The sequence below is a fragment of the Elaeis guineensis genome, chromosome 3 (genome assembly GCF_000442705.2).
Source record: "Elaeis guineensis isolate ETL-2024a chromosome 3, EG11, whole genome shotgun sequence".
Taxonomy (NCBI): domain Eukaryota; kingdom Viridiplantae; phylum Streptophyta; class Magnoliopsida; order Arecales; family Arecaceae; genus Elaeis; species Elaeis guineensis.
Genome location: NC_025995.2, coordinates 18819896 through 18839988, shown reverse-complemented (window position 1 = coordinate 18839988; position 20093 = coordinate 18819896). Strand labels below are relative to the sequence as shown.

Below are 20093 nucleotides of genomic sequence, written 5' to 3'. Positions count from 1 at the left end.
TCATATTTTTTATAGATTTCCTAAGAAAGGTGCTAAGAATATTTCCCACAAAATTTGAGGACGGAACCTAAAAGATCAAATTTTTCTCTGATTTAACAATATAGTGTAGATACATAAATAATTGATTTAAGAAAATATCACAAAATTAGACAGATGAAATCTAAAACATCATATTCTTCGCTCATTTAATAATATAGAATCAATATAAACAATTGATTTAAGAAAATAGAGAGTACAGTAAACTGCAGTTTTTTATAGTATTTAATGTAGAAATTTTATCACTGACCATTCATATTTCTCACACATTATATCTAATTTCTAAATAACTTTAATTTTCAAATATTTCCGACTCGCTCAGAAACCTGGATGCTCAGCGAGCCGGTCCAGTTAGTCCGACGCGCGGTCCGCCGGTCCGGCAGCCCTCCCTCGCCATTTCTCACTCATCATCCTCCTCCTCCTCCTTCCCCTGCTTCCCCACCTGATTGCTTCCTCTCCCCACCGTCGGCGCCACCCACAGAAACCGCCCGACGGTCGCCTATGTGAGCCCCTTCTTCTTCCGCCACGCCGCCGCCACCCTTCGGAGTCCGCCATCCTCCTCTGCGTCGCTTACTCCTTCCTCCACATCTTCACCTCCGCCGCCTCTCTCTTTTAAGAGATGAAGAAGCCCATCGTCGTTGCTGTCCGAAGGAATGGACAGCGGTCCAGCCTGATCGTTTCCCCGTGGATCCCGGTTTGTGAGGGTAGAGTCGGTATCTCTCGTGTTTCAGATTCTAAGCAGAGTCCCTCAAGACTCTTACTTTTTGCTTCGGAAAGTCCAACCCCCAAAAAAATAAGGTTGCGGCGGAGGAAGAATAAAAGCTAAAGCTTTATTTGCTTATTCTTCCTTCCCTACGTTTTCTTTCCGATTACAAGGCAGGCATCTATCCATGGCTGCCACCCTCGGAGCCGCGCCGAAGCTCTCCTTCTCTCCCTCCGCTCTCCAAACCCTCTCCAGAAGGCTTCCCGGCTCCCCCTTTCTCCTCTCCTCTAAACCCCTCGGCTCTGATTTTCCGTTTCCCCCACGCTTGCGCTCTTCTTCTTCTTCTTCCCATCTCCTTCGCCGTCGCATCTCCACGCGCGCCGGCGCGGGCGGCGACAACGGGGCCGTGAGGGAAACGCAGCACTATGATTTTGATCTCTTCACCATTGGCGCCGGCAGCGGCGGGGTCCGGGCCTCGCGCTTCGCTGCCAACTATGGTGCTTCGGTTGCTGTCTGCGAGCTCCCCTTCGCCACGATATCGTCCGACTTTGCTGGCGGTGTCGGTGGAACGTGAGAATTCTATTCCCTTCTTGCAATCCTTTTTTTTTGACCCGATAAGATGTAGTTGATGTGTCATTTCTGATTGATTAATTGATGGATTATTTGTTGGTTAAAAACGAAAAGAACTGCACCAGCAAAAATTTAAGTAATAACATCATGTTCTGTGGCCAAACTTAAAATTTGCAATATTTTCTTTTTGAGATTTTCGAGATGGAAGATTATAGCTGTCGGTCTAGATTGGGAGTCCATAGTGTTTTGTACTGAAATACTGGAGATGATTTTGTGCAACCTTTTCTAATAGGAGTGTGTTTGGGAACATATTTGTTAAGATTTATTCATGTGAATGGTGCTTATTTCCTATTAGCCAAGAAGGCATGGATGACAATGGTGTGTGGCATAAAACAGTCCCCCGCACCCCACTTCTCGAGTCACATTAGAGTTTCATTTTCACAATAATGCTAAATGGCAGTAGATATGCTAGTAATACGCTTCCTGAATTACTTTTGGTCCATTCTGTGGTTGATTGCAATGTGAATTGATCTTTCTGTTACCAGTTATTTTTCTAGGAAACAAGAACTCTTTCACAACCTCATACTTATGTCGGATTGGTGTTGTATGTTTACAGTGATTCATTCCTGTTGAAGGGGTGAATATGGAAGGGAGAATTGTGGTTAAAAGGCAGAATAGGGGAGGGAGACCAGACAAGGCTCGGTTGGAATTGCTAACAAGGGAGTCAAAACATTTCCTGCATTAAGACATTTCCTTTATTGGAGAACTTAGCATATTATATGCACTAGTGGTGGAAGATGATCCGTCAAGGTGAAACCATCTGGGATGAGGCTATAGAAACTTTCCAGTAGCTTTCTCAAGTACGAAAACTGCCAGTGAAATGTCTATTTCATCATGATATATGTATAAATAATGAGGGTTAGTTATGTGTATTTTATCAGATATCCCTTCTGCATAGGGATGGCAATTTGTGTTTGCGTGTCGTAATTGTGTTGACACGATTTCAACACGAACATGATTATGGACAACACGAACATGACATGATTAATAAACGTGTCAGGATTCCCCAACATGTACATGAATTTGTTTATTAAATGTATTACCTGTTTAACACGATTATTAAATGTGTTGCGTCAGGATAACATTTTTACACGACATATTTAACATGAATAACCTATTTTACATAAAATATATATTTTAATGAATAAACTTGGTCTAATCTGTTTAAACAACGTATTCCACATATATATAAACAACAACCAAGTAAATTACAACTCTCACAAGTATCATATAAATTGCAAAAATAATCATTGACTTTGTAAAAAATTATAAAATTACATATTTTTTCATATATGGGTTAAATGTGTCATAAACAGATTCCCAGGTTAACACGACACAACACGAAATTCTTCGCATCATAAATGGGTCGACATGATTTCGACATGAACCTGTATAAGCCCAATACTAACATGAAAATTTCATGTTGTGTCGCGTGTCATGTTCACATATCGTGTTGAAAATTGTCGCCCCTACTTCCACATGCTTGCTGCCCTGATGAAATTATGCTTGCTTCATATCAACCAAATAACTCGTCACATGCTCACATTTTCATATTTCATGGAGAAATAATTTTTTTTTTCAGAATTTTGTTTTCTTTCTTACATGAACTATGGATTGTGATCATCTGATCATGCTTAATACTTTAAATGCTCCGGATGCATTAAATGTTAATTCTTATGTTTTAGATTTTTTTTAGATGGCATAAAGCTTTTTGGTAAAGGTAAAGGTATGTAGTCATGGATCGACTTTGTCTTTTAGTTCATCATACATTATTCATGTTTGCCTCATCTTTTTCTTTCTAATTATTTTTTTTGTAGCTGTGTGCTCCGTGGATGTGTTCCTAAGAAATTGCTGGTTTACTCATCCAAGTATTGGCATGAACTTGAAGAGTGTCATGGCTTTGGATGGACCTACGAAATTGATCCTAAGCATGACTGGAGCACCCTGATGGCCAACAAAAATGCTGAATTGAAGCGCCTTACTGGGATTTACAAAAATATTTTGAAGAACGCTGGGGTAACATTAATTGAAGGTCGTGGAAAGGTTGGATGATGTTCCAAGATCAGGTTAAAGTTCAAAGAGAGATTTCTTTTGCATAATTACAACAAATTGATGTGCAATGGTTTTATTTGTTGCCTCTTCTGAATGATACAGATAATTGATCCACATACTGTTGACGTAGATGGGAAACTCTACTCTGCTAGGAACATACTTATTTCTGTTGGTGGACGACCCTTCCTGCCAGACATTCCTGGAAAGGAGTATGCTATTGACTCAGATGCTGCTTTAGATTTGCCTTCAAAACCTGAAAAGATCGCAATAGTCGGAGGCGGCTACATTGCTTTAGAGTTTGCTGGCATCTTCAATGGACTAACAAGTGACGTTCATGTTTTTATCCGGCAAAAGAAAGTGCTAAGAGGCTTTGATGAGGAGGTCAGAAAGTCATTGGAATGAGCAATTCTTTAACATTGTGGTATATGTTAAGAATTACAGTTCCTCACTTCTAGATTTTTTTCAGATCAGAGACTTTGTTGCAGAGCAGATGTCTCTTAGGGGTATTGAATTTCATACGGAAGAGTCTCCTCAGGCAATCTTTAGATCAGCTGATGGTTCACTATCACTGAAAACTAACAAGGGAACTGTTGATGGTTTCTCACATGTAATGTTTGCTACAGGTCGAAGACCAAATACAAAGGTCCTAGTTTCAGTAGGCAGTTAATTTCTCACATATATGATGGATGAATAATCCTCTTGATACATACTGATTGTGGTTTTAATAAGTACTGATCATTTTGCAGAACCTGGGATTGGAGGAGGTTGGAGTGAAATTGGCCAAGAGTGGAGCAATATTGGTAGAAATGAATTATCAAATAGTTTTTGCTTGGTCTTTAACTTACTTTTAGCTGGTCAAGAACTATTCTTTGGTCATTTTATCAATAGATGTAAGTTTTCCAGGTCGATGAATATTCCCGGACATCAGTTGATTCCATCTGGGCTGTTGGAGATGTTACTGATAGGATGAACCTGACTCCAGTTGCATTGATGGAAGGAGGGGCTTTTGCAAAAACTGTATTTGGCAATGAACCTACGAAACCAGATTACAGGTTAGCTTCTAATGTATAAATGCTTGATGACTATTCTGAAAGAATGTTCAATAAGATTGCTGCTGAAACACATATCAAATCACTAACAACAGAAACAGAGACGAGGAATGTAAGTATATAACCCCGTTAATGGGAAAATACCAGACATTACTGAATACCAACTTTACTTTTCCCATCTTGGTGTCAGCTTACGAAACATTCTTTTCCATAACATGTCTATTTACTTTTCCCTCCTAACTGCAAGCTTTCATCCTCTTAATCTGACAAAGAGGTAAAACATCAAATAGTTATCTCCATTGAATCAATATTGCTTTTTCTAACATTTTTTTTTTTTAAATTTGCCAATTTCTACCAGGGTTTGGAAGCTGGCTTTTTGTATGAATATGTTTGTGGAATTTCTGTTTAAACAGTTTTCATAGTCTCATAATTTACTGGGTTTTGGTCAAAAAATAATTCAAAAAAATGAAAAAATAGTAGAACAAAAGAAGTCACAGAAAGCTAATACATAATATTGTAGAGTATTCAATGTTCTATAGGTTTTGTTTGTGCAGTTTTGACAATATTAGGTTGAGAACTGATATTTCACATGTACAAAACTCATTAATTGTGCTAGTATTTATAGTGTGAAAATAGATATTCACCTCTTGAACCTTAAGTTTTTGAGATTTCATTACGTTTGGCAGTTGTGAAGCTTTTCCATAGTTCATGTGATCAATTTTCTCTTCATTTTTTTTTTCCTGTAGGATTGACAGATTTGAGTGATAGGATGACATTTTTCAGGTTAAGTGGGTCATTTGAATGCATTTAGATACAGAAATTATATTTTCTTTATGGTAAAGAAAAGATTTTATTCCTGTGAAGTATCTTGTATATAGTTGTTTGCATTAGTCTTAATAATAAGGTAGTGTAATAAGTGTATTTTTAGGGTCTGTGGCTTGTCAAGTTTTATATGCTTTGTCCATCTCTTTTAACTCAAGAAAAAAAAAGGAAAAACCGGGAAAATTTGCATTGCATAGCACTATAGCTCATGTATTTAGGAACATAAAGAAATGACCCCAAATATGATATGAACATGGAAACAAGCATAAAATGAGCATATATGGCTAGTTTCAGTTAGTTTCAACTGAAATTGGCTAGAGCCAGTGAAACTGGATTGAAGCTGGTCAGTTTTGGGTGAAACTGACTGAAGCCTGAAACTAGGTGGTCAATTTTGGTCAGGTCTTGTCTAAAATTGATTGGTTTCAGCTAAAATATCAGAGGCCCAGCCCTAGTTTGACTAGCAGCTCAATTTAGTCATAAGTACCTAAATACCAGATTGATTCCATTGACACAGGGAATTCAGTCGCAACAAATGCAGAGTTTGCAAACTACCAGTTCCCCATGATTTCTAAATTGTCAGAATAGATCTTTATTATATTACTCTGGTTGATGATAAGTGGCATGATCATCTTGGTCTGCATGGTTTTCCATGACTGAATTATTTTTAAATTGCACCAAAATTTAAATGCAGAGGAAAGCCAAAAAACTAATTGAAGTAAAGTTTGTTAAAGCTGATAATTCATAGAGATCAGCAACTATATGGGCACCATAATAGAATCATTTTAGGAACTTCAATATAATCGCATGGTTCCCATTTACAAACAGCATCCTTAAGTTTGGAATATTGGCATATGGTAATTGTTGGTGCAACATCAATATGTATCCAAGTTAAGCCTGTCAACACAAAGCAAGAATAAGCTTCCTATTGTATGTTGAAGCCTAAGAAATAGTATGGAAGCAACAAAGAAAGAAGAATGTCTAGCACTACTTTTTGATATTGAATGTTGGCCGTCACCACTTGTGGGGTCATATCCATTTGAAATTGCACATAGCTTTTAGAAGCAATTAAGTTCAAAAAGCTAAAGTTTAGGAACTTCTAGTACCTTTGTTGCTTTCCAAATCTTTAATTTTTAAGATCCATTGGCCAAGTCAAAATCTATTTTGTTGGAAGTTATACAAATTTGAGATGTTTATGACTGGTGCTCACAATAATTCACTCCCTACACTTCTATATCTAAAGGATAATCTTAACTGTTTTCCTTGATTTTTCTCAAAATAAACTTGTTTGACATGATGGTTGATTTGTCAACTGGTATAGGGCTTCATATTTTTGTACGATTGATAAGTACTTAAATTTTAAGGGCCTTACTCCCAGAAATTTGATACAAGTGCTAAAAGTGTTTGAAGGTTCTAATTATTCTTGTAAGTCCTGCTACCACTGACTTTGAAAGTTATATCCATTAGAAACCATTGTGGGGAATCGTTGTTCATATTTTTGCAGGGTGTAGCTTACTATTTTACGACTCATTTTTCCTTGCCTTGCATTAAAACCATCACCTAATGACCAAAACCATCTCTTCTCTCCCTGTCTCTCTCTCTCTCTCTCTCTCTCTCTCTCTAACTCTCATGTTCTTTGTCTCTTTCCCTCTCACTGTCTCTTTCTTTCTGCCCCCTCTCCAGCACAAGGCTCTTCCAACACAATCCCCCTCCCCCACCAAAACAAACACATGCGTGCACTCCTTGACTGTACTTTTTGCATGTCTTCCCTCTTCCTTACATATGCTTTGTAGTTATTGCATTTCATTTCTATATATGTCTTAGTTGATGTTACACTGTTGCCGTGTTAGTGATGATGTGGATTTTCTTCTAAATTTAAGCTGTCATTTGCTTTTGGACATGAAACCAATACTAATATAAGATTCAAATAAGTGGAGCAGTCATTTGCAGCTGAATAGTTGGCCTTCAGTTCTGAATCTTTAAATAAGACAACCAATATTTCGTGCATCCAATTTTTTGATCATGAACTGCCAAGACAATCTTAATCTTTTCTAATATGCAATTAGAAGGAGATATGTTATGGTTTATATGGTAAACTACCGATGCTGCTACAAGAAATCACCTTGGCAAGTGGATCTTTCTGGTAATCAAATATCGCAGTGCTTATCCATGACCTTATTGTGAAAAATGATGGTTCCATAGTCTGGGGATCTACTCAGGATTGTTGGTTATGGCCTTTTCAGATTTGTGTCATGTAGAATAATGCTCAATCTCATTATAGTTCATAGATGAACTGATGGAAATTCAGACCACATCTATATTCTAAGACTAAAAGGGATTGCAAGGGGTCCATTAGAGAATCACAGAGAAAGATTCCCTTCATAGCAGGAAAATAAATTATTCACGCTTCGTATCACAGAGTTAAAATTTAATAAAAGATGGCTTGTTTAGGTGATATGTATGTTCATCTTATTTAGCAATTTATAATGCAGCTGAAACCAAACTATTGGATAAAGTTTCTTTAAAGTTAAAAATGGACAATGCCTTCTGAGCTTTACATTTTCGACGATCACTAGCAAAATTGTAAAACCAATTCTTTTATCTAACTTGGCTTCTACACCAATCTTGATTGCTTTAACATTTATAAAATCCGAGTTACAACTTAAAAATCACCCTACTAATGGAAAATAAGAACAGTTGCATTGTAAGCATCATGGCAACCCTATATCAATGATCAAAGTTTGCCTGGCATTTCTTTATTGTTGTTGTTGTTGTTGTTGAGGGAGCACCCCCACTTCTAGAACTTCATTAAGATAAATATTTTACAAGCAGACCCAAAAGGAGACCCATAGCACCATAGGTGCCGAAACAACCATGTACAATCTGGGTAACAAGCTCTCCTTCTTACCCCACATCCAATCAAACTTCCAAGGCCTGTTTCAGGACCAGTTTAAAAGGTACCTTCCTCCCAACTACCCTCCTATTCCCCTCTCCTTCCATATAGACCATAACATAGCCATTGCCAGTTGATCCCAACCAGTTCGAAAACTCTTCTTCCTCTTTCTCTGCCAAAGAGAGCACAATGAAACCACAATGACAGATCTACATGTAACGCCCAGGCAAATCCTCGGAATCTGCTAAACTCCTCTAGCTGATACTTATATCGCATACAAAATTGTGCTGATAGCATGTGACCAAGTATAACTTTGCATTGCTGCCTTAAACTGGAAATTCAGATGTCACTAATATTATTTTCAGTAGTATTTTAGTTGATACAAGGTTAAGTTATGGAGCGGTTTGTTGATCCAAGACTACCCTAATGGGTTATTTGTGTATCTGACAGAGCAGTGCCATCTGCCGTGTTTTCTCAGCCACCTATTGGAACAGTTGGTCTTACTGAGGAGAAGGTAATACAAACAATATATACATATGTGTGTGTGTATACACACAATGTATATATGTATTCTTTTTATGAATGTGCAGATGGGCATGTGTGTGCTTTTTTGCATGGTTGTGCACAAGTGCACTTGCATGAACTGATGTGCATGCATATGTGTGCATGGTGGGTGTGCTTGCTCATGTGTGTTATGTTTTGCCTTTTACTTCTACAAACGGTTCAGGCAATTCAAGAATATGGAGATGTTGATATCTACACTGCAAACTTCAGGCCTCTGAAGGCCACTCTCTCTGGTCTTCCTGACCGTGTTTTTATGAAAATTATTGTTTGTACGAGCACAAACAAAGTTTTAGGAGTGCACATGTGTGGGGAGGATTCCCCAGAGATTATACAGGTGCTTTACATAGAGTTAAGATTATTATTATTATTTTCTTAAATTCTTGATTAATGTCTGCCTGATCTGCAGCTCATCTTTGTAATTTCTCATTTATTTCAGGGGATTGCTGTTGCTGTGAAGGCTGGACTTACGAAGGCAGATTTTGATGCCACAGTTGGCATCCACCCTACATCTGCAGAGGAATTTGTCACAATGAGGACTCCAACTCGAAAAATCCGGAGGAGTTCTTCGCCTCATGAGGTTTGTCCAATTCAATTCAATAGCTTCAAGTATTAGTTAATTTAATAGCAGGTATTAATTGCTGATTTTTTGGTCAGCTCACACAATATTTTATTCTGAAAGTTAGAAGTTGAGCTTTTCTGAATTTCTAGTCATTTCTTTCTGTTTAGTAGCTCTTTTAAACAATTCTTATTTTAGTGTTTTCTTTTGAACAATTCCAGGAAAAGACTGATGATGGGATCAAGTCAGCAGTAGATGTTTAAAACTTCTAAAGGTAAAGCACCATATTGTTCTGTTAGTGATGGCACCAAAAACTCCTTTCATATTACAGATGCTTTTTTTCCCCTACTGTTTCAATGTACGTAAAACTCTTAATAATAATCGAGATGGTCATCGCTGTTATTGGATCTTAGACTTTTTATATGTTAAAGCCCTTGATCCTAGATGCCATAGCTTAGTGTTGAATTCATGTTATGCAAATGACGACAAACTGACCCCTCTGAATATGGAAAAGGGAAGTAGACTAACAGGTCTGCAAAAGCAATTTTATTTTAGTCATGAAAATAGGTTGAGACTCAGGTTTTCTTGGTTACATCATGAATCCACAAGAATGGAGCTGTTGTTTTCAGTGCTCTTCTGGCCTAGCACTGGCATAGTGTGTACCATGTTGGGCCAATCTTTGACATGGCACACATTGACATACCAGTTTGCCAATCCATGACACAAAGCTTGTACCCTTAGTTACCAGAAGCGGTTGTGGTTGTTGGTATGGGTCTGCAGCTGCAGGTGCAAGAGCAGATTTAGATGTGGGAGGAAGCAGGTGTCTTAAGGAAATAAGGAAGCAGTAGTGCGGATAAGTTTCCAGGGAGATTCTGAAGCAGTTGCACCACCTGAAGCACAAGATTTCTGCTACTAAGCTTGTACTATGCTGGTGCTTGTGTATTGTGCTGGTGCTAGACATGGTATGTAGCTGTATGGTCTGTGTTAATCAGTAGTTTAATCTATGAGACTATTCTGGCTATCATTCTGCATCTAATGCTGCATATATGCTTTTATCTTGCTGCTGAACTGTAGGCTTTCGTCTAACATAGGTTGACAGAGATCTGAGGCTGTTTTGATCCTAGCTCTTTTTACATAGCTTCTGTTTACTGTATAAGAGAGAGTAGAGTTAGTAAACCAGAATGATGCACCATAATGTCTAAAAGAGACAGGGTTGGGATTTATTTCCTGTGATCCTAAAGCAGTGGACAGTGGATTCCAGGACCACATGTTGCAACTTGCATCTCATATAAAAGATTGGAGAAAGTGCATTTCAGATCTTGCAATTAAGTTATTATAGAGAGAGGAAAAGGAAGGAAAGGGCAAACTGTAATGGTGGAGATGGATTTTGATGAGAGTTGCATGCCCATAATTTTGAAGATCAATATGTATTGGAGGTCAAACTAGTTGAGAATGCAAGTTCTCTTGGAAATTGTTATTCCTTCTTAAAAATACTTTGAATTGTTAAATGGGATTTTAAAAACACATGACACACCTTGAAAATTATAGATGAGTAAAATTTGTTAAAAGAAAGTGGTTTGGCAATTGAAAGGAGGGTTATGATAAATGCTTTTAGTTAAAAAGGGGAACTTAATTGATTGAGACAGGTTACAGAAAAGAGAAAGAAATAACTACGAAATTTATTTGAAATCTAGCAAGAATAAGACATTAAAAGCAACCTAAAAGTGATGAAGATTTGCTTGGTGCAAAGCTAGTTTATATGGAGTTGTTGTTGATTAGGAAGTCCAAGAAAAAAGAAGGTTGTAATATTTGTTTTCCACTAATATAATAATTTTTTATGCTGTAAGAGACAATGTTAAAGTCCTTTGAGGAAGTTTTGTGGGAGAAATGATGCAGGAGTGATGTGCTAGTTGTACCCCCAAGATGCTGTTGGGAGCTTAGGGAAAATGAGCACTCATTGGTAGGCCTGCAGATGGTCTGGTCTCCTTGAAAACTGAAGTGAACCTTAACTATGACCTCGTCTAAATTGGAAATTTTAATCTGCTGGTCAGATCAGATCGAAATATCTGGACCAATTAGTGCAATCAACCAAACCAAACTGAGCATTGTAAATGTCACCAATTTGGTTGAGTCTGACCATGCAAACTCCAATTCTAGTTTTAGGCCTATATTTTTGTTTTGGAAATCTCAAAGCAGAAAAAGAGCCATTAGGAAGATGGCACGTTAAACAATATTGCATAAGATTGCTTCATGTACTAAACTTTTTAGGCCAATGACTCAAAAGTGCTAGTGCTAGTAATTATAAGTCCTTGGAGGGTCACTGATTGACATTAAGAACGCAGAGATTATTTTGTGCAAGCCTTCACATCATGAAGATTTGCACTCTTAATATGACTTTCCATTTCTATTTGGTTGGTGATCCGTTACATCACCTGCCTTCTGATATTGCATTCTTGAGGAGACAAATTTTTACAATATTTGCTTCACTTGGTTATTTCGCTTGTGAAATAAATAAAAAACTAGCATATTACATTTTTTTTGTTTAAAAAATATATTATTTTAAAAAAATAATTGTATTCATCATATACTTATTTAGAAAATAATATATATTTTGTTATTATGTAATTTTTTTATTTTAGTGAATTTCTAGCGACCATTACAGGCTTACTTTGAGAGCATCCGCAGATTGATTTGAGATGGCAATCTCTCTCTCTCTCTCTCTTTCCCAAGCTTATTCTCCTTCTCGTCTCTCTCTCTCTCTCTCTCTCTCCCCCCCTCCTCTCTTCTTCCTTCCCCCTCCTCTCTCTCTCTCTCTCTCTCTCTCCAAATCCCAGTTTTGTTCTCTTCCCTAAAAAATAAAAAGAACAACAGTCCATGGATGCCCTCCCATGGTCTAAGCTTTAAACAACACAAAAGCCCAGCCATGGTCTAAGCTTCCCTGTTGGGCCTTTCTAAGCCTCCCACCCAATTGGAAATAGAGGAAAAACTAGGAAACATGGGAAAATAAACGTAAACGAAGGAAAGATGGAAAATGCACATTTTTTGTTTTCCACACACGTGGCGGACATGGCTGACGACACATGGCGGACAGAGGCATTGCCAATGCAATGCCTCCATTTTAATATATATATATATAGATTACGGAAAAGAGAAACAAATTAGAAAAGGGCAATAAGTGGAGTATATATTCTTTAAATGGTCATTTCTCTTGTATGTTATAGAGAGCCTGTTGATATGCTGCATCTGCTATACATACCATGTTAATGAGTTATTGAGATGGTGCAAAGGTTAGTATATTTGTGTTGTTCATATCAGCTTCTTTCATAGCTTATTGACTTGTATCAATAACATATCAAAGTGAAACTTGGTAAACTAGATAGCTAAGTAACTTGTATCAATAACATATCAAAGTGAAACATGGTAAACTAGATAGCTAAGTACCACTATGTGCTTGTACCCTGCTTCTCGTTTTTACCCATGTCTAACCATCATAACCTTGTTTATACTTGAGAAGGTTTAGAATTCTTCCCTGTTATTTCTGTTTTTATTTTTTTATTTTTTTAAATTAATTTGATGGCCAGAAGCATGTTTGCATCATACCAAGATTATAGACCTAGGCAAGGCATCAATTTCCCAAAGTACCACCAATATATGATCTTTGCAGCGTACGAACAGCATATATACAACACTGATAATGCATATTGATGTTTTAGTATCGTGACATGCATCATGTTTCCTACAGAAATATTATTAGGAACACCATAAATGGGCTCATTTGGAACACGAGTCCTTTGGGTAGCAACAAACTTTTACTGCATTAAGGAATGTCCAAAGAATGATAAGCAAATCATTGATGACGTATCATATGTTTAAAGCTTTCTTAAAAGTGCGTTTACTTGATTTTGCAGGCAATATAGAAAGAACTTTCGGTTCAGAATTATTGAGGCCTTTCTGATGAAGAAACAATTATTGAGGTCTTCAATGCCAAGGGATCCTTCAAGGAAATGTATCATGTGTACACTACTTTCCGTGATTAAGTTCAGAGCTTTCTTCCCCACGTTTCTCAGTAGAAATAAAAATACCAACACTCCTCTCTCTCTCTCTCTCTATTTCTCGCCTCCTCCAGCCCTCCTCCAGACCCCCTCTCCCTGTGAAAATATATTTACGGTGGTCAGGTTTCTGATTCTTTAAATTATGCTTGAAGTTGTCAAAAAAATATATGCAACTCATAATCTTATCCAAGATTGGCTGATTCATTTGCATCTGATTGGTTATATTATGGCTAAAGCTGTGCATTTGGAGTTGAGCCTTGCACTTATTTATTCATTGTATCTATCGAATTCCCCCAAGCAATCCTGTAGATTGGGGCTTGCCAATGTGGGCGAATCAAATTTGGGAAGATATGACAATTCATTATTTTTGGTATTTTTTCAATAATGTAATTTTAATTTTAATAATTGGTTCAGTACCGAAAAAAAGTTGAAATTCTCTATGGATTGTTGACGATTTCTGCAACTTCCTGGGAAAATTAAGTCCCCCTGTCATCTCTTAACTTTTGCTGTTGCGCCCTAGTGGTAAAGCAGTTTGAGTTGCTTTGGGCATTTGTTGTGGTTTAAGTTGACCGTTTAACATTTGCTCGGTTTTAATTTGACCCTTTTAACATTGTAACAAACGTTATGGCAAGGAGGCCTTCTTTTGGTACATACTCGCATTACAGGTATTCATGTGGCAGTCTTTGTTTTAGTCATTACTTCGTGGTGGCTGTTATATAATCCATTCTAGCAGCTATCATGTGACACTAGTAATCGGATCATAAAAATATTTACATATTCAGTCCTGATGCTCAGGTGGTAAATAATTTTGTTAAGATAATGTAATAGTTTTTATTATTTTTGTTGTTTCCTGTCGTGGTTTCAATAATGTGGAGGGCACCAATAGTTTCACATCAGTTGTAAGTTGAGGGGGATTCGTATTTATAAGGAAGAATTTTTTTTTTTTACGTGAAGCATCTTTTAAAAGATAAAATCGTGAGATCCATGGGTCAAAGTAGATAATATCTCACGTGATGGGTCGAGTTTTTGTCAGCAACAATGGCACATCAAGAAGGAGTCGAGGTCCGTCTCAATTTTTTAGGGCTGAGGTCTGCTTCGACTGACTGTGGAACTTCTCGGACTGTACACATCGGAGTCTCTCTTGATTTGGGGGTTCTGTTGTGGTTTTAATAATGTGGAGGGCATCAATAGTCTCACGTTAAAGGGGACTCGCGCTTACAAAGAGGAAAAATTTTTTTTCACGTGAGGCACTTTTTAAAGAGAAAAATCGTGAGATTCATGGGCCAGAGCGGATAATAACTTATGTGACGGGTTGAGTTTTTGTCCGCAACATCTATTATTTTTCATTGTAATGCTAGTAACAGCTATTATAAATCATTATTTTATGCTTTAAAAATCCAGTTTGATTTTGCAAATAATGATCCCTATTCGTGGGAGGAATAAAGGTCATTATTTTTTCTTGGGATGAGTAAAAGGTCATTATTTTTAACTACAGTGGGTTTTGGTCTAACTCAGAGTTGATAATTTCTTGAATGTTTATTAGATGCTTGAAAAAATTTCTCCATCAATGTCTCCTAAAAAAATTGTTGTAACCTTTTCTTTTTTTCCTTTCAGTGGTTTGCAATCTTTAGCTACACGTATTTGGAGCACAGTGTCTACTCAGCGGTCTCAGTCATGCATGTGGAATTCCATTTACCTATAGAACATAAATTTGATGAATTACACTTCCTAGTAATATAACCAAGACACAGAACCTTCCCTAGGCAATATAATTAGGACTTGGAATTTAGATAATTTAGAGAGCAGGGAGATATCAATTCCTGAACCAATTGTATCGGCAGAACAATCAGCTGGCTTGCTTGAGCTTCTGGGAACAAAACATACACTTGGGATTTGGAAAATGATCCCAGCGATGCTTTAAATTTGGCTAGGGTACGAGAGATGTGGGCAATCAGTCATCAGTTCCAGTTGCCTAATATGCTTGTCAATAGCAAACTTGTTGCCCGTTTTTTGGTTCCCATCCCATTGGGTTGCCTAATATGCTTTGGTGAGTCGTCCGAGATCCTTTCGATGACCTATGGCCCTGATACTACCATTTGGATCTGGGACCTACATGCTGATGCTCACGATTTCGATAGCCATACTAGTGATTTGGAGGAGATCTCAACGTCTATACAAAGGATTACGTATGGAAAATATTGAAACTGTACTTTCTAATAGTATCGCTGCTGTTTTTTTTGCAGCTCCTTGGAAAAGGCTTAAGCTCGTTCGATACCCGAACTCCGAGATTTTGCTTGGTTAAGCTGCCTTTTGAAATCAGATTGACTTGCAGCTCACCTCACTGCAGTACACTGCAAGACGAGTATACGTAACATTGGGACACGCAGAAATAGTTACATGTAACCATATCTCCTTACTGACCATTGAATCGCACTCCACAAAGCACTTCAAACCCACTTACTCATCCACCTGCTCAGATTTCATAGCGGCCATTGGGCGATCTTATGGTGATTTGTGGGAAGGAAGGTGAATCATTCTTTCATGCGAAAGATATGGTTCCTATCCTGCATTAAATATGTATGTATATATCTTTCCATGATGTCTAAAAGCTGCATATATACTCCTAGAAAAATCTAAAACATTTTATGTTGTCTCTACAATTCGATGACATTTCTCATAATGGAAGTAGCATAGTAATGTTAGATCGTTCCGTTATTTTTCTAAGGTTTTTGTACGTTTTATTCTTCATAAGATGTGTTATTGCTTATTTATTTCTTTAAAAATAGAGGAAGTGGATTAGGCTATACTCAATTGTAGCCAAGCCTGGATCCGAATGCCTTTCGTCACCATATGATCGGCATGCATCTGGAGGCATTCTAAACAGCTATTAACTATCAAGCCCGGTCTGTCGCATAGAAAAGAAAAAAATCGAGAAGCATTAATTAGTAGGTAGGAATGTGCCGCCCACGTCCACGCTTATTCCTCGAGACTTACCCTATCCATGCTCTCTTTCTCTCCCCCTACCCTACATAAATAAGTACTAAGATGTTCAAGACAAACACTGACCCCAAAATAATAAATACTTAGTTTGCAAGAATAAATAAAAAAATCTGGCCACTGTCCATTTAGTGAGGATTGCCTTATAGTAAACAATAATAAAGAAGGATAACCGGAAGTTCAGAAGGAGTAAATACTAAGTGCTTGAAAATAAACACTAACTTATCAAGAGTAAATGTTAATTGTATAGAAATAAATATTAAGATGTTCACAGTGAACATTAATTTCAAATAATAAATATTTAATTTATGAAAATAAATATAAATTGTAAAAATAAATAGAAAAAAATTTGGCATGGGGTAGGAGGAAGAGAGAGAGAGAGAGTGCGTGGCATATTGTATTTCATTCTATTAAAGCATGAGTCATGTACCAAGAGAGGTTGTAAAAAGATATTAGTGTTGTCCTATCCCATTAATGCATGGTTTCTTTTTCTTTTTCTTTAGTTGTAGGGGTTGGGGGTTGTTGTTAATGGATGGTTTTCAAGTCTCAAGATGAATGCTGATTGAATGACAGTAGAGGCAGCTGAATCTAGGCTTAGTTACACTCAATTGTAATCTAGTTTATCTCTCTGTTTCTACGAGAGGGAGAGAGAGAGAGAGAATTTGACTTGATTAGATTCAATCAAATCTATATTGAATGATGGAGATTCTACATTAATAATTTAAGCCTCTAAATATAATTTATTATAATTAAGCTATTTTTATATAAAAAATAATATAATTTAAAAACTCCTTACCCCTGCATCAACTAGTCAAAAGATTGGATTAGTTTAAATAGTATGAATAATGCATGTTTTTTTTAACTACTTGATACATAAGCTAACAACCTTCGAATCATATAATTTTTGATATGTAAGCAGTTTAGGAATATTAGATCATATTTAATGATTTGGATTATCAATGTGGAACTTTCATTATCTAATCTTGACTAGATTAATTTGTGTAATGATCCACTTGATCAAATTTGAGAAGAATCTAGATTTTAAAAGATCAAATTCAATCTCAAAAAGAATCTTTCTGATTCTTGAAGGATGAGGGTAAAGAGACTGAACTAAAAAGATTTCTTGTTTTTATTATAAAATCATGATTTGTTCTGTATATATTTGCTAAAAAATGAATAATCTTCTATTATGATTATATATGGAAAGTATTTAGTTGGAACATGAAAATATGATTGAACTGGTCTTAGTTACTCTTTAGGATGGTGTAGAAGTTGGGAGTAGTTCCTGTGAAAGCATCCACTTCAAAAGAATTGAGCAAAGGGACATTTGAGGCTCTATAAAGCAAAGGCTCATATCCAAATAAGAACAATTAAAAGTGCCCCAATAGATGAGGGAATTCCCTATCAAATCAAACCCACAACTCCTAATGAATGTTGAGAAGGAGAGAGAAAGGTGGGAGTTTATCAAACAGAAAGAGCCCTCTGTTGTGGGACTAGCGGAAACAAAAGTGTTCTCCTAGAGGGATAACTTTATTCCTATAAGTAGTGTTTGGTAGCCATTTTGGTATTTCTGAAATAGGAATATGAATTTTCAAAGAATAATTATTCACCACACCTATTTTAGATTTATGTTTGGTTGAAAATCTACTATTCCATTAGAAATAAAGTACGATTAATATAGTATTATTCTCTAACTTAGAATAAGATGTAATTTTTTTCTCATTAAAGACCTAAAATAAGCTATTTTATGGCCTAATATGGGATAGCTTATTCAAAGTAGATGGGAATAAAGTGCAATTAATGCACAATTAATGCAGGTTGATCAGAATTGGTATTCTTGTGGGGCCCACCACCACTTTAGAAGGCATTTGGGGGAATAAGATGGAATAAACCTTTACTCCACCTAGAATAAGGGCAACCAAATACTACTATAATAGGATCCTAATTTTTAGAATATTATCAAAATTTTTTAATTTGACTAGGTGCTGACTTACTACCATTTTGAAAAGGGGATCTCAAAAAGCTTGACTTTATGTTAGACAAAAACTATGTTTTATGTGTATTTTCCTTGGTTCAATTACCACTACAAGCGGTATGCAATCATTCGGATCATATACATATCTCTTTCTTCACCATATATATATATATATATAACATAGATTATTGAAAGGATCATCGATAACTTAGCAAAGCATGAAAGCTAAGTCAGAAAATTACCGGTGATCTTTCATCGTCAGCGGCTGGTTTTTATTTCTTTCCATTCTTCTTATGCAGTACATACATGGATGGTAGAGAAGTATTCATTCATTTGATTGCAATTGTTATTATTATTGCTGTTATCATTCTATTGCTATTTATGTTGAATATTCACACTGTGGTCAGTTGAATCTCAAGACAGTACAGTTTTGGAGAGGTCAATTTTCCCAATCTTTTGCTCCTTTGATGTTAATCAATGCATGTATTGGGTGGAAGGATTAGTTCTTTGGCTTTAACTATTCATTTCAACTAATTTATGCGGATCTTGGGGAATTTAAGATAGATGATATATGTATCTGCACATTTAGTCTTCGCTTGTATGTTCTGTTCCCAAAGTTTATATAATTTTGTTTTATCTATTCTCGTCGCTTCATTCTTTTGCAAGTTAGATGGTGCCAACCGAAGGTTTGGGTTGTCTCCAAGGGACAAGGTCCAAAACGATCAACCCCGTTCACCCATTTGTACCTAGACATTGGATTGCAATAAAAGTTATTACGACGCTGCACTGTCATTATGGTCTGAAGAGTTTAGTATTACATCTACGTTGAGAAAGAGAGTTTTAAAAATTGGTAACCATGCTCAGAGGAGGTAACCACGCCGTGACGCCCCCCTCCCAACCCTCTTTTTCTCTAAAAAAAAAAAATATATATTTTCTATAAAAATTGATGTTGACATAACGAATATTTTTTATCTGGTCTGCTGCTTTGATCTAGACACTATCAATCCATTTAGAAAGTTTTTGGTTGGAGAGAATGAGGCCTGAAATCGGAATCGGAATGGATGATTCTCATTTCAAGCATTTGATTGGGAGGAGTTTTATTCCGATTTCAAAATGGAATGAAAATGACTCAATGCATATAGAACTCAATCCCTACTCTCTTTTATGAATTCAAATTTCCATTTCAATTTCGATTTCGATTTTGCTCACGAATCGAACGCTTCGGAGGATTTGGTCATTTCGATTCCGATTCGAAGCCATTTCGATTTTCATTTTCATTCTGTTTTTCTTTTTCATTCCAATTTTGATTACGAACCAAATATTTTCTTAAAATATTATTATTATTTTAAATATATATTAACCTTTTTACTTTCACGAGCAATGATATAATCCAGAACTATCCTTCGCTACCATTTCTGCTTGCGAAGTCCATCTGAAAGCTTGAATCGGAAAAGTAATGACCATTACTTTGTCGTGAGCAACTTCAAAAAGGGTTTCATTCTTTGAAGATATCAATCAAAATGAACACCATGCATTACAATGTTATTGCAATCATTATAATGATTCCTTGAGCCCTTCACTAAATATATGCTTCTGTTTAAGACAGACAAAAGACAAGCTTTGGCAAATGTAGAAATTAAGGTTTAAGCTAGTGGTTGTTTGTGACAAATTGGAGGATCTCCATCATGCTATGTATTACTATATTGACTATTATTTAGGTAGGAAACAGATGGTCTTTTGTTCTTTTTCTCCAGGCATTGCAGAAGA

At 36.5% G+C, this 20093-nt stretch overlaps 1 protein-coding gene across 5 annotated transcripts; it reads left to right on the top strand.

Moving 5' to 3' along the window:
* The first annotated feature begins 371 nt into the window (after positions 1-371).
* Positions 372-13566, top strand: LOC105042176 (glutathione reductase, chloroplastic). Of its 5 annotated transcripts, none has more exons than XR_012139640.1 (12): positions 372-1309; positions 3187-3412; positions 3524-3802; positions 3888-4064; positions 4168-4221; positions 4325-4473; positions 8633-8696; positions 8910-9080; positions 9183-9323; positions 9524-9576; positions 10083-10264; positions 13211-13566. XR_012139640.1 is itself a non-coding variant. In XM_073253701.1 (12 exons), the coding sequence occupies exons 3-11, from the start codon at positions 3317-3319 to the stop codon at positions 9563-9565; spliced, it is 1173 nt and encodes a 390-aa protein (XP_073109802.1). In that variant the 5' UTR covers positions 1162-1309; positions 1926-2119; positions 3187-3316; the 3' UTR covers positions 9566-9576; positions 13211-13566. The 5 variants fall into 5 exon arrangements, 4 of the variants coding, with proteins under 4 accessions (XP_073109799.1, XP_073109802.1, XP_073109801.1 ...); XM_073253701.1 differs by lacking the exon at positions 10083-10264 and adding an exon at positions 1926-2119 and having other exon boundaries at positions 1162-1309; XM_073253700.1 differs by lacking the exon at positions 10083-10264 and adding an exon at positions 1926-2169 and having other exon boundaries at positions 1162-1309.
* Positions 13567-20093: the final 6527 nt, after the last annotated feature.

Bases quoted from the DNA above. Each gene is read 5' to 3' on its own strand.
- LOC105042176 (XM_073253698.1), top strand. From the start codon at position 927: ATGGCTGCCACCCTCGGAGCCGCGCCGAAGCTCTCCTTCTCTCCCTCC. The intron at 4,065-4,167 runs GTCCTAGTTTCA...ATCATTTTGCAG, and splicing joins GTCGAAGACCAAATACAAAG to AACCTGGGATTGGAGGAGGT. The intron at 9,324-9,523 runs GTTTGTCCAATT...GAACAATTCCAG, and splicing joins GGAGTTCTTCGCCTCATGAG to GAAAAGACTGATGATGGGAT.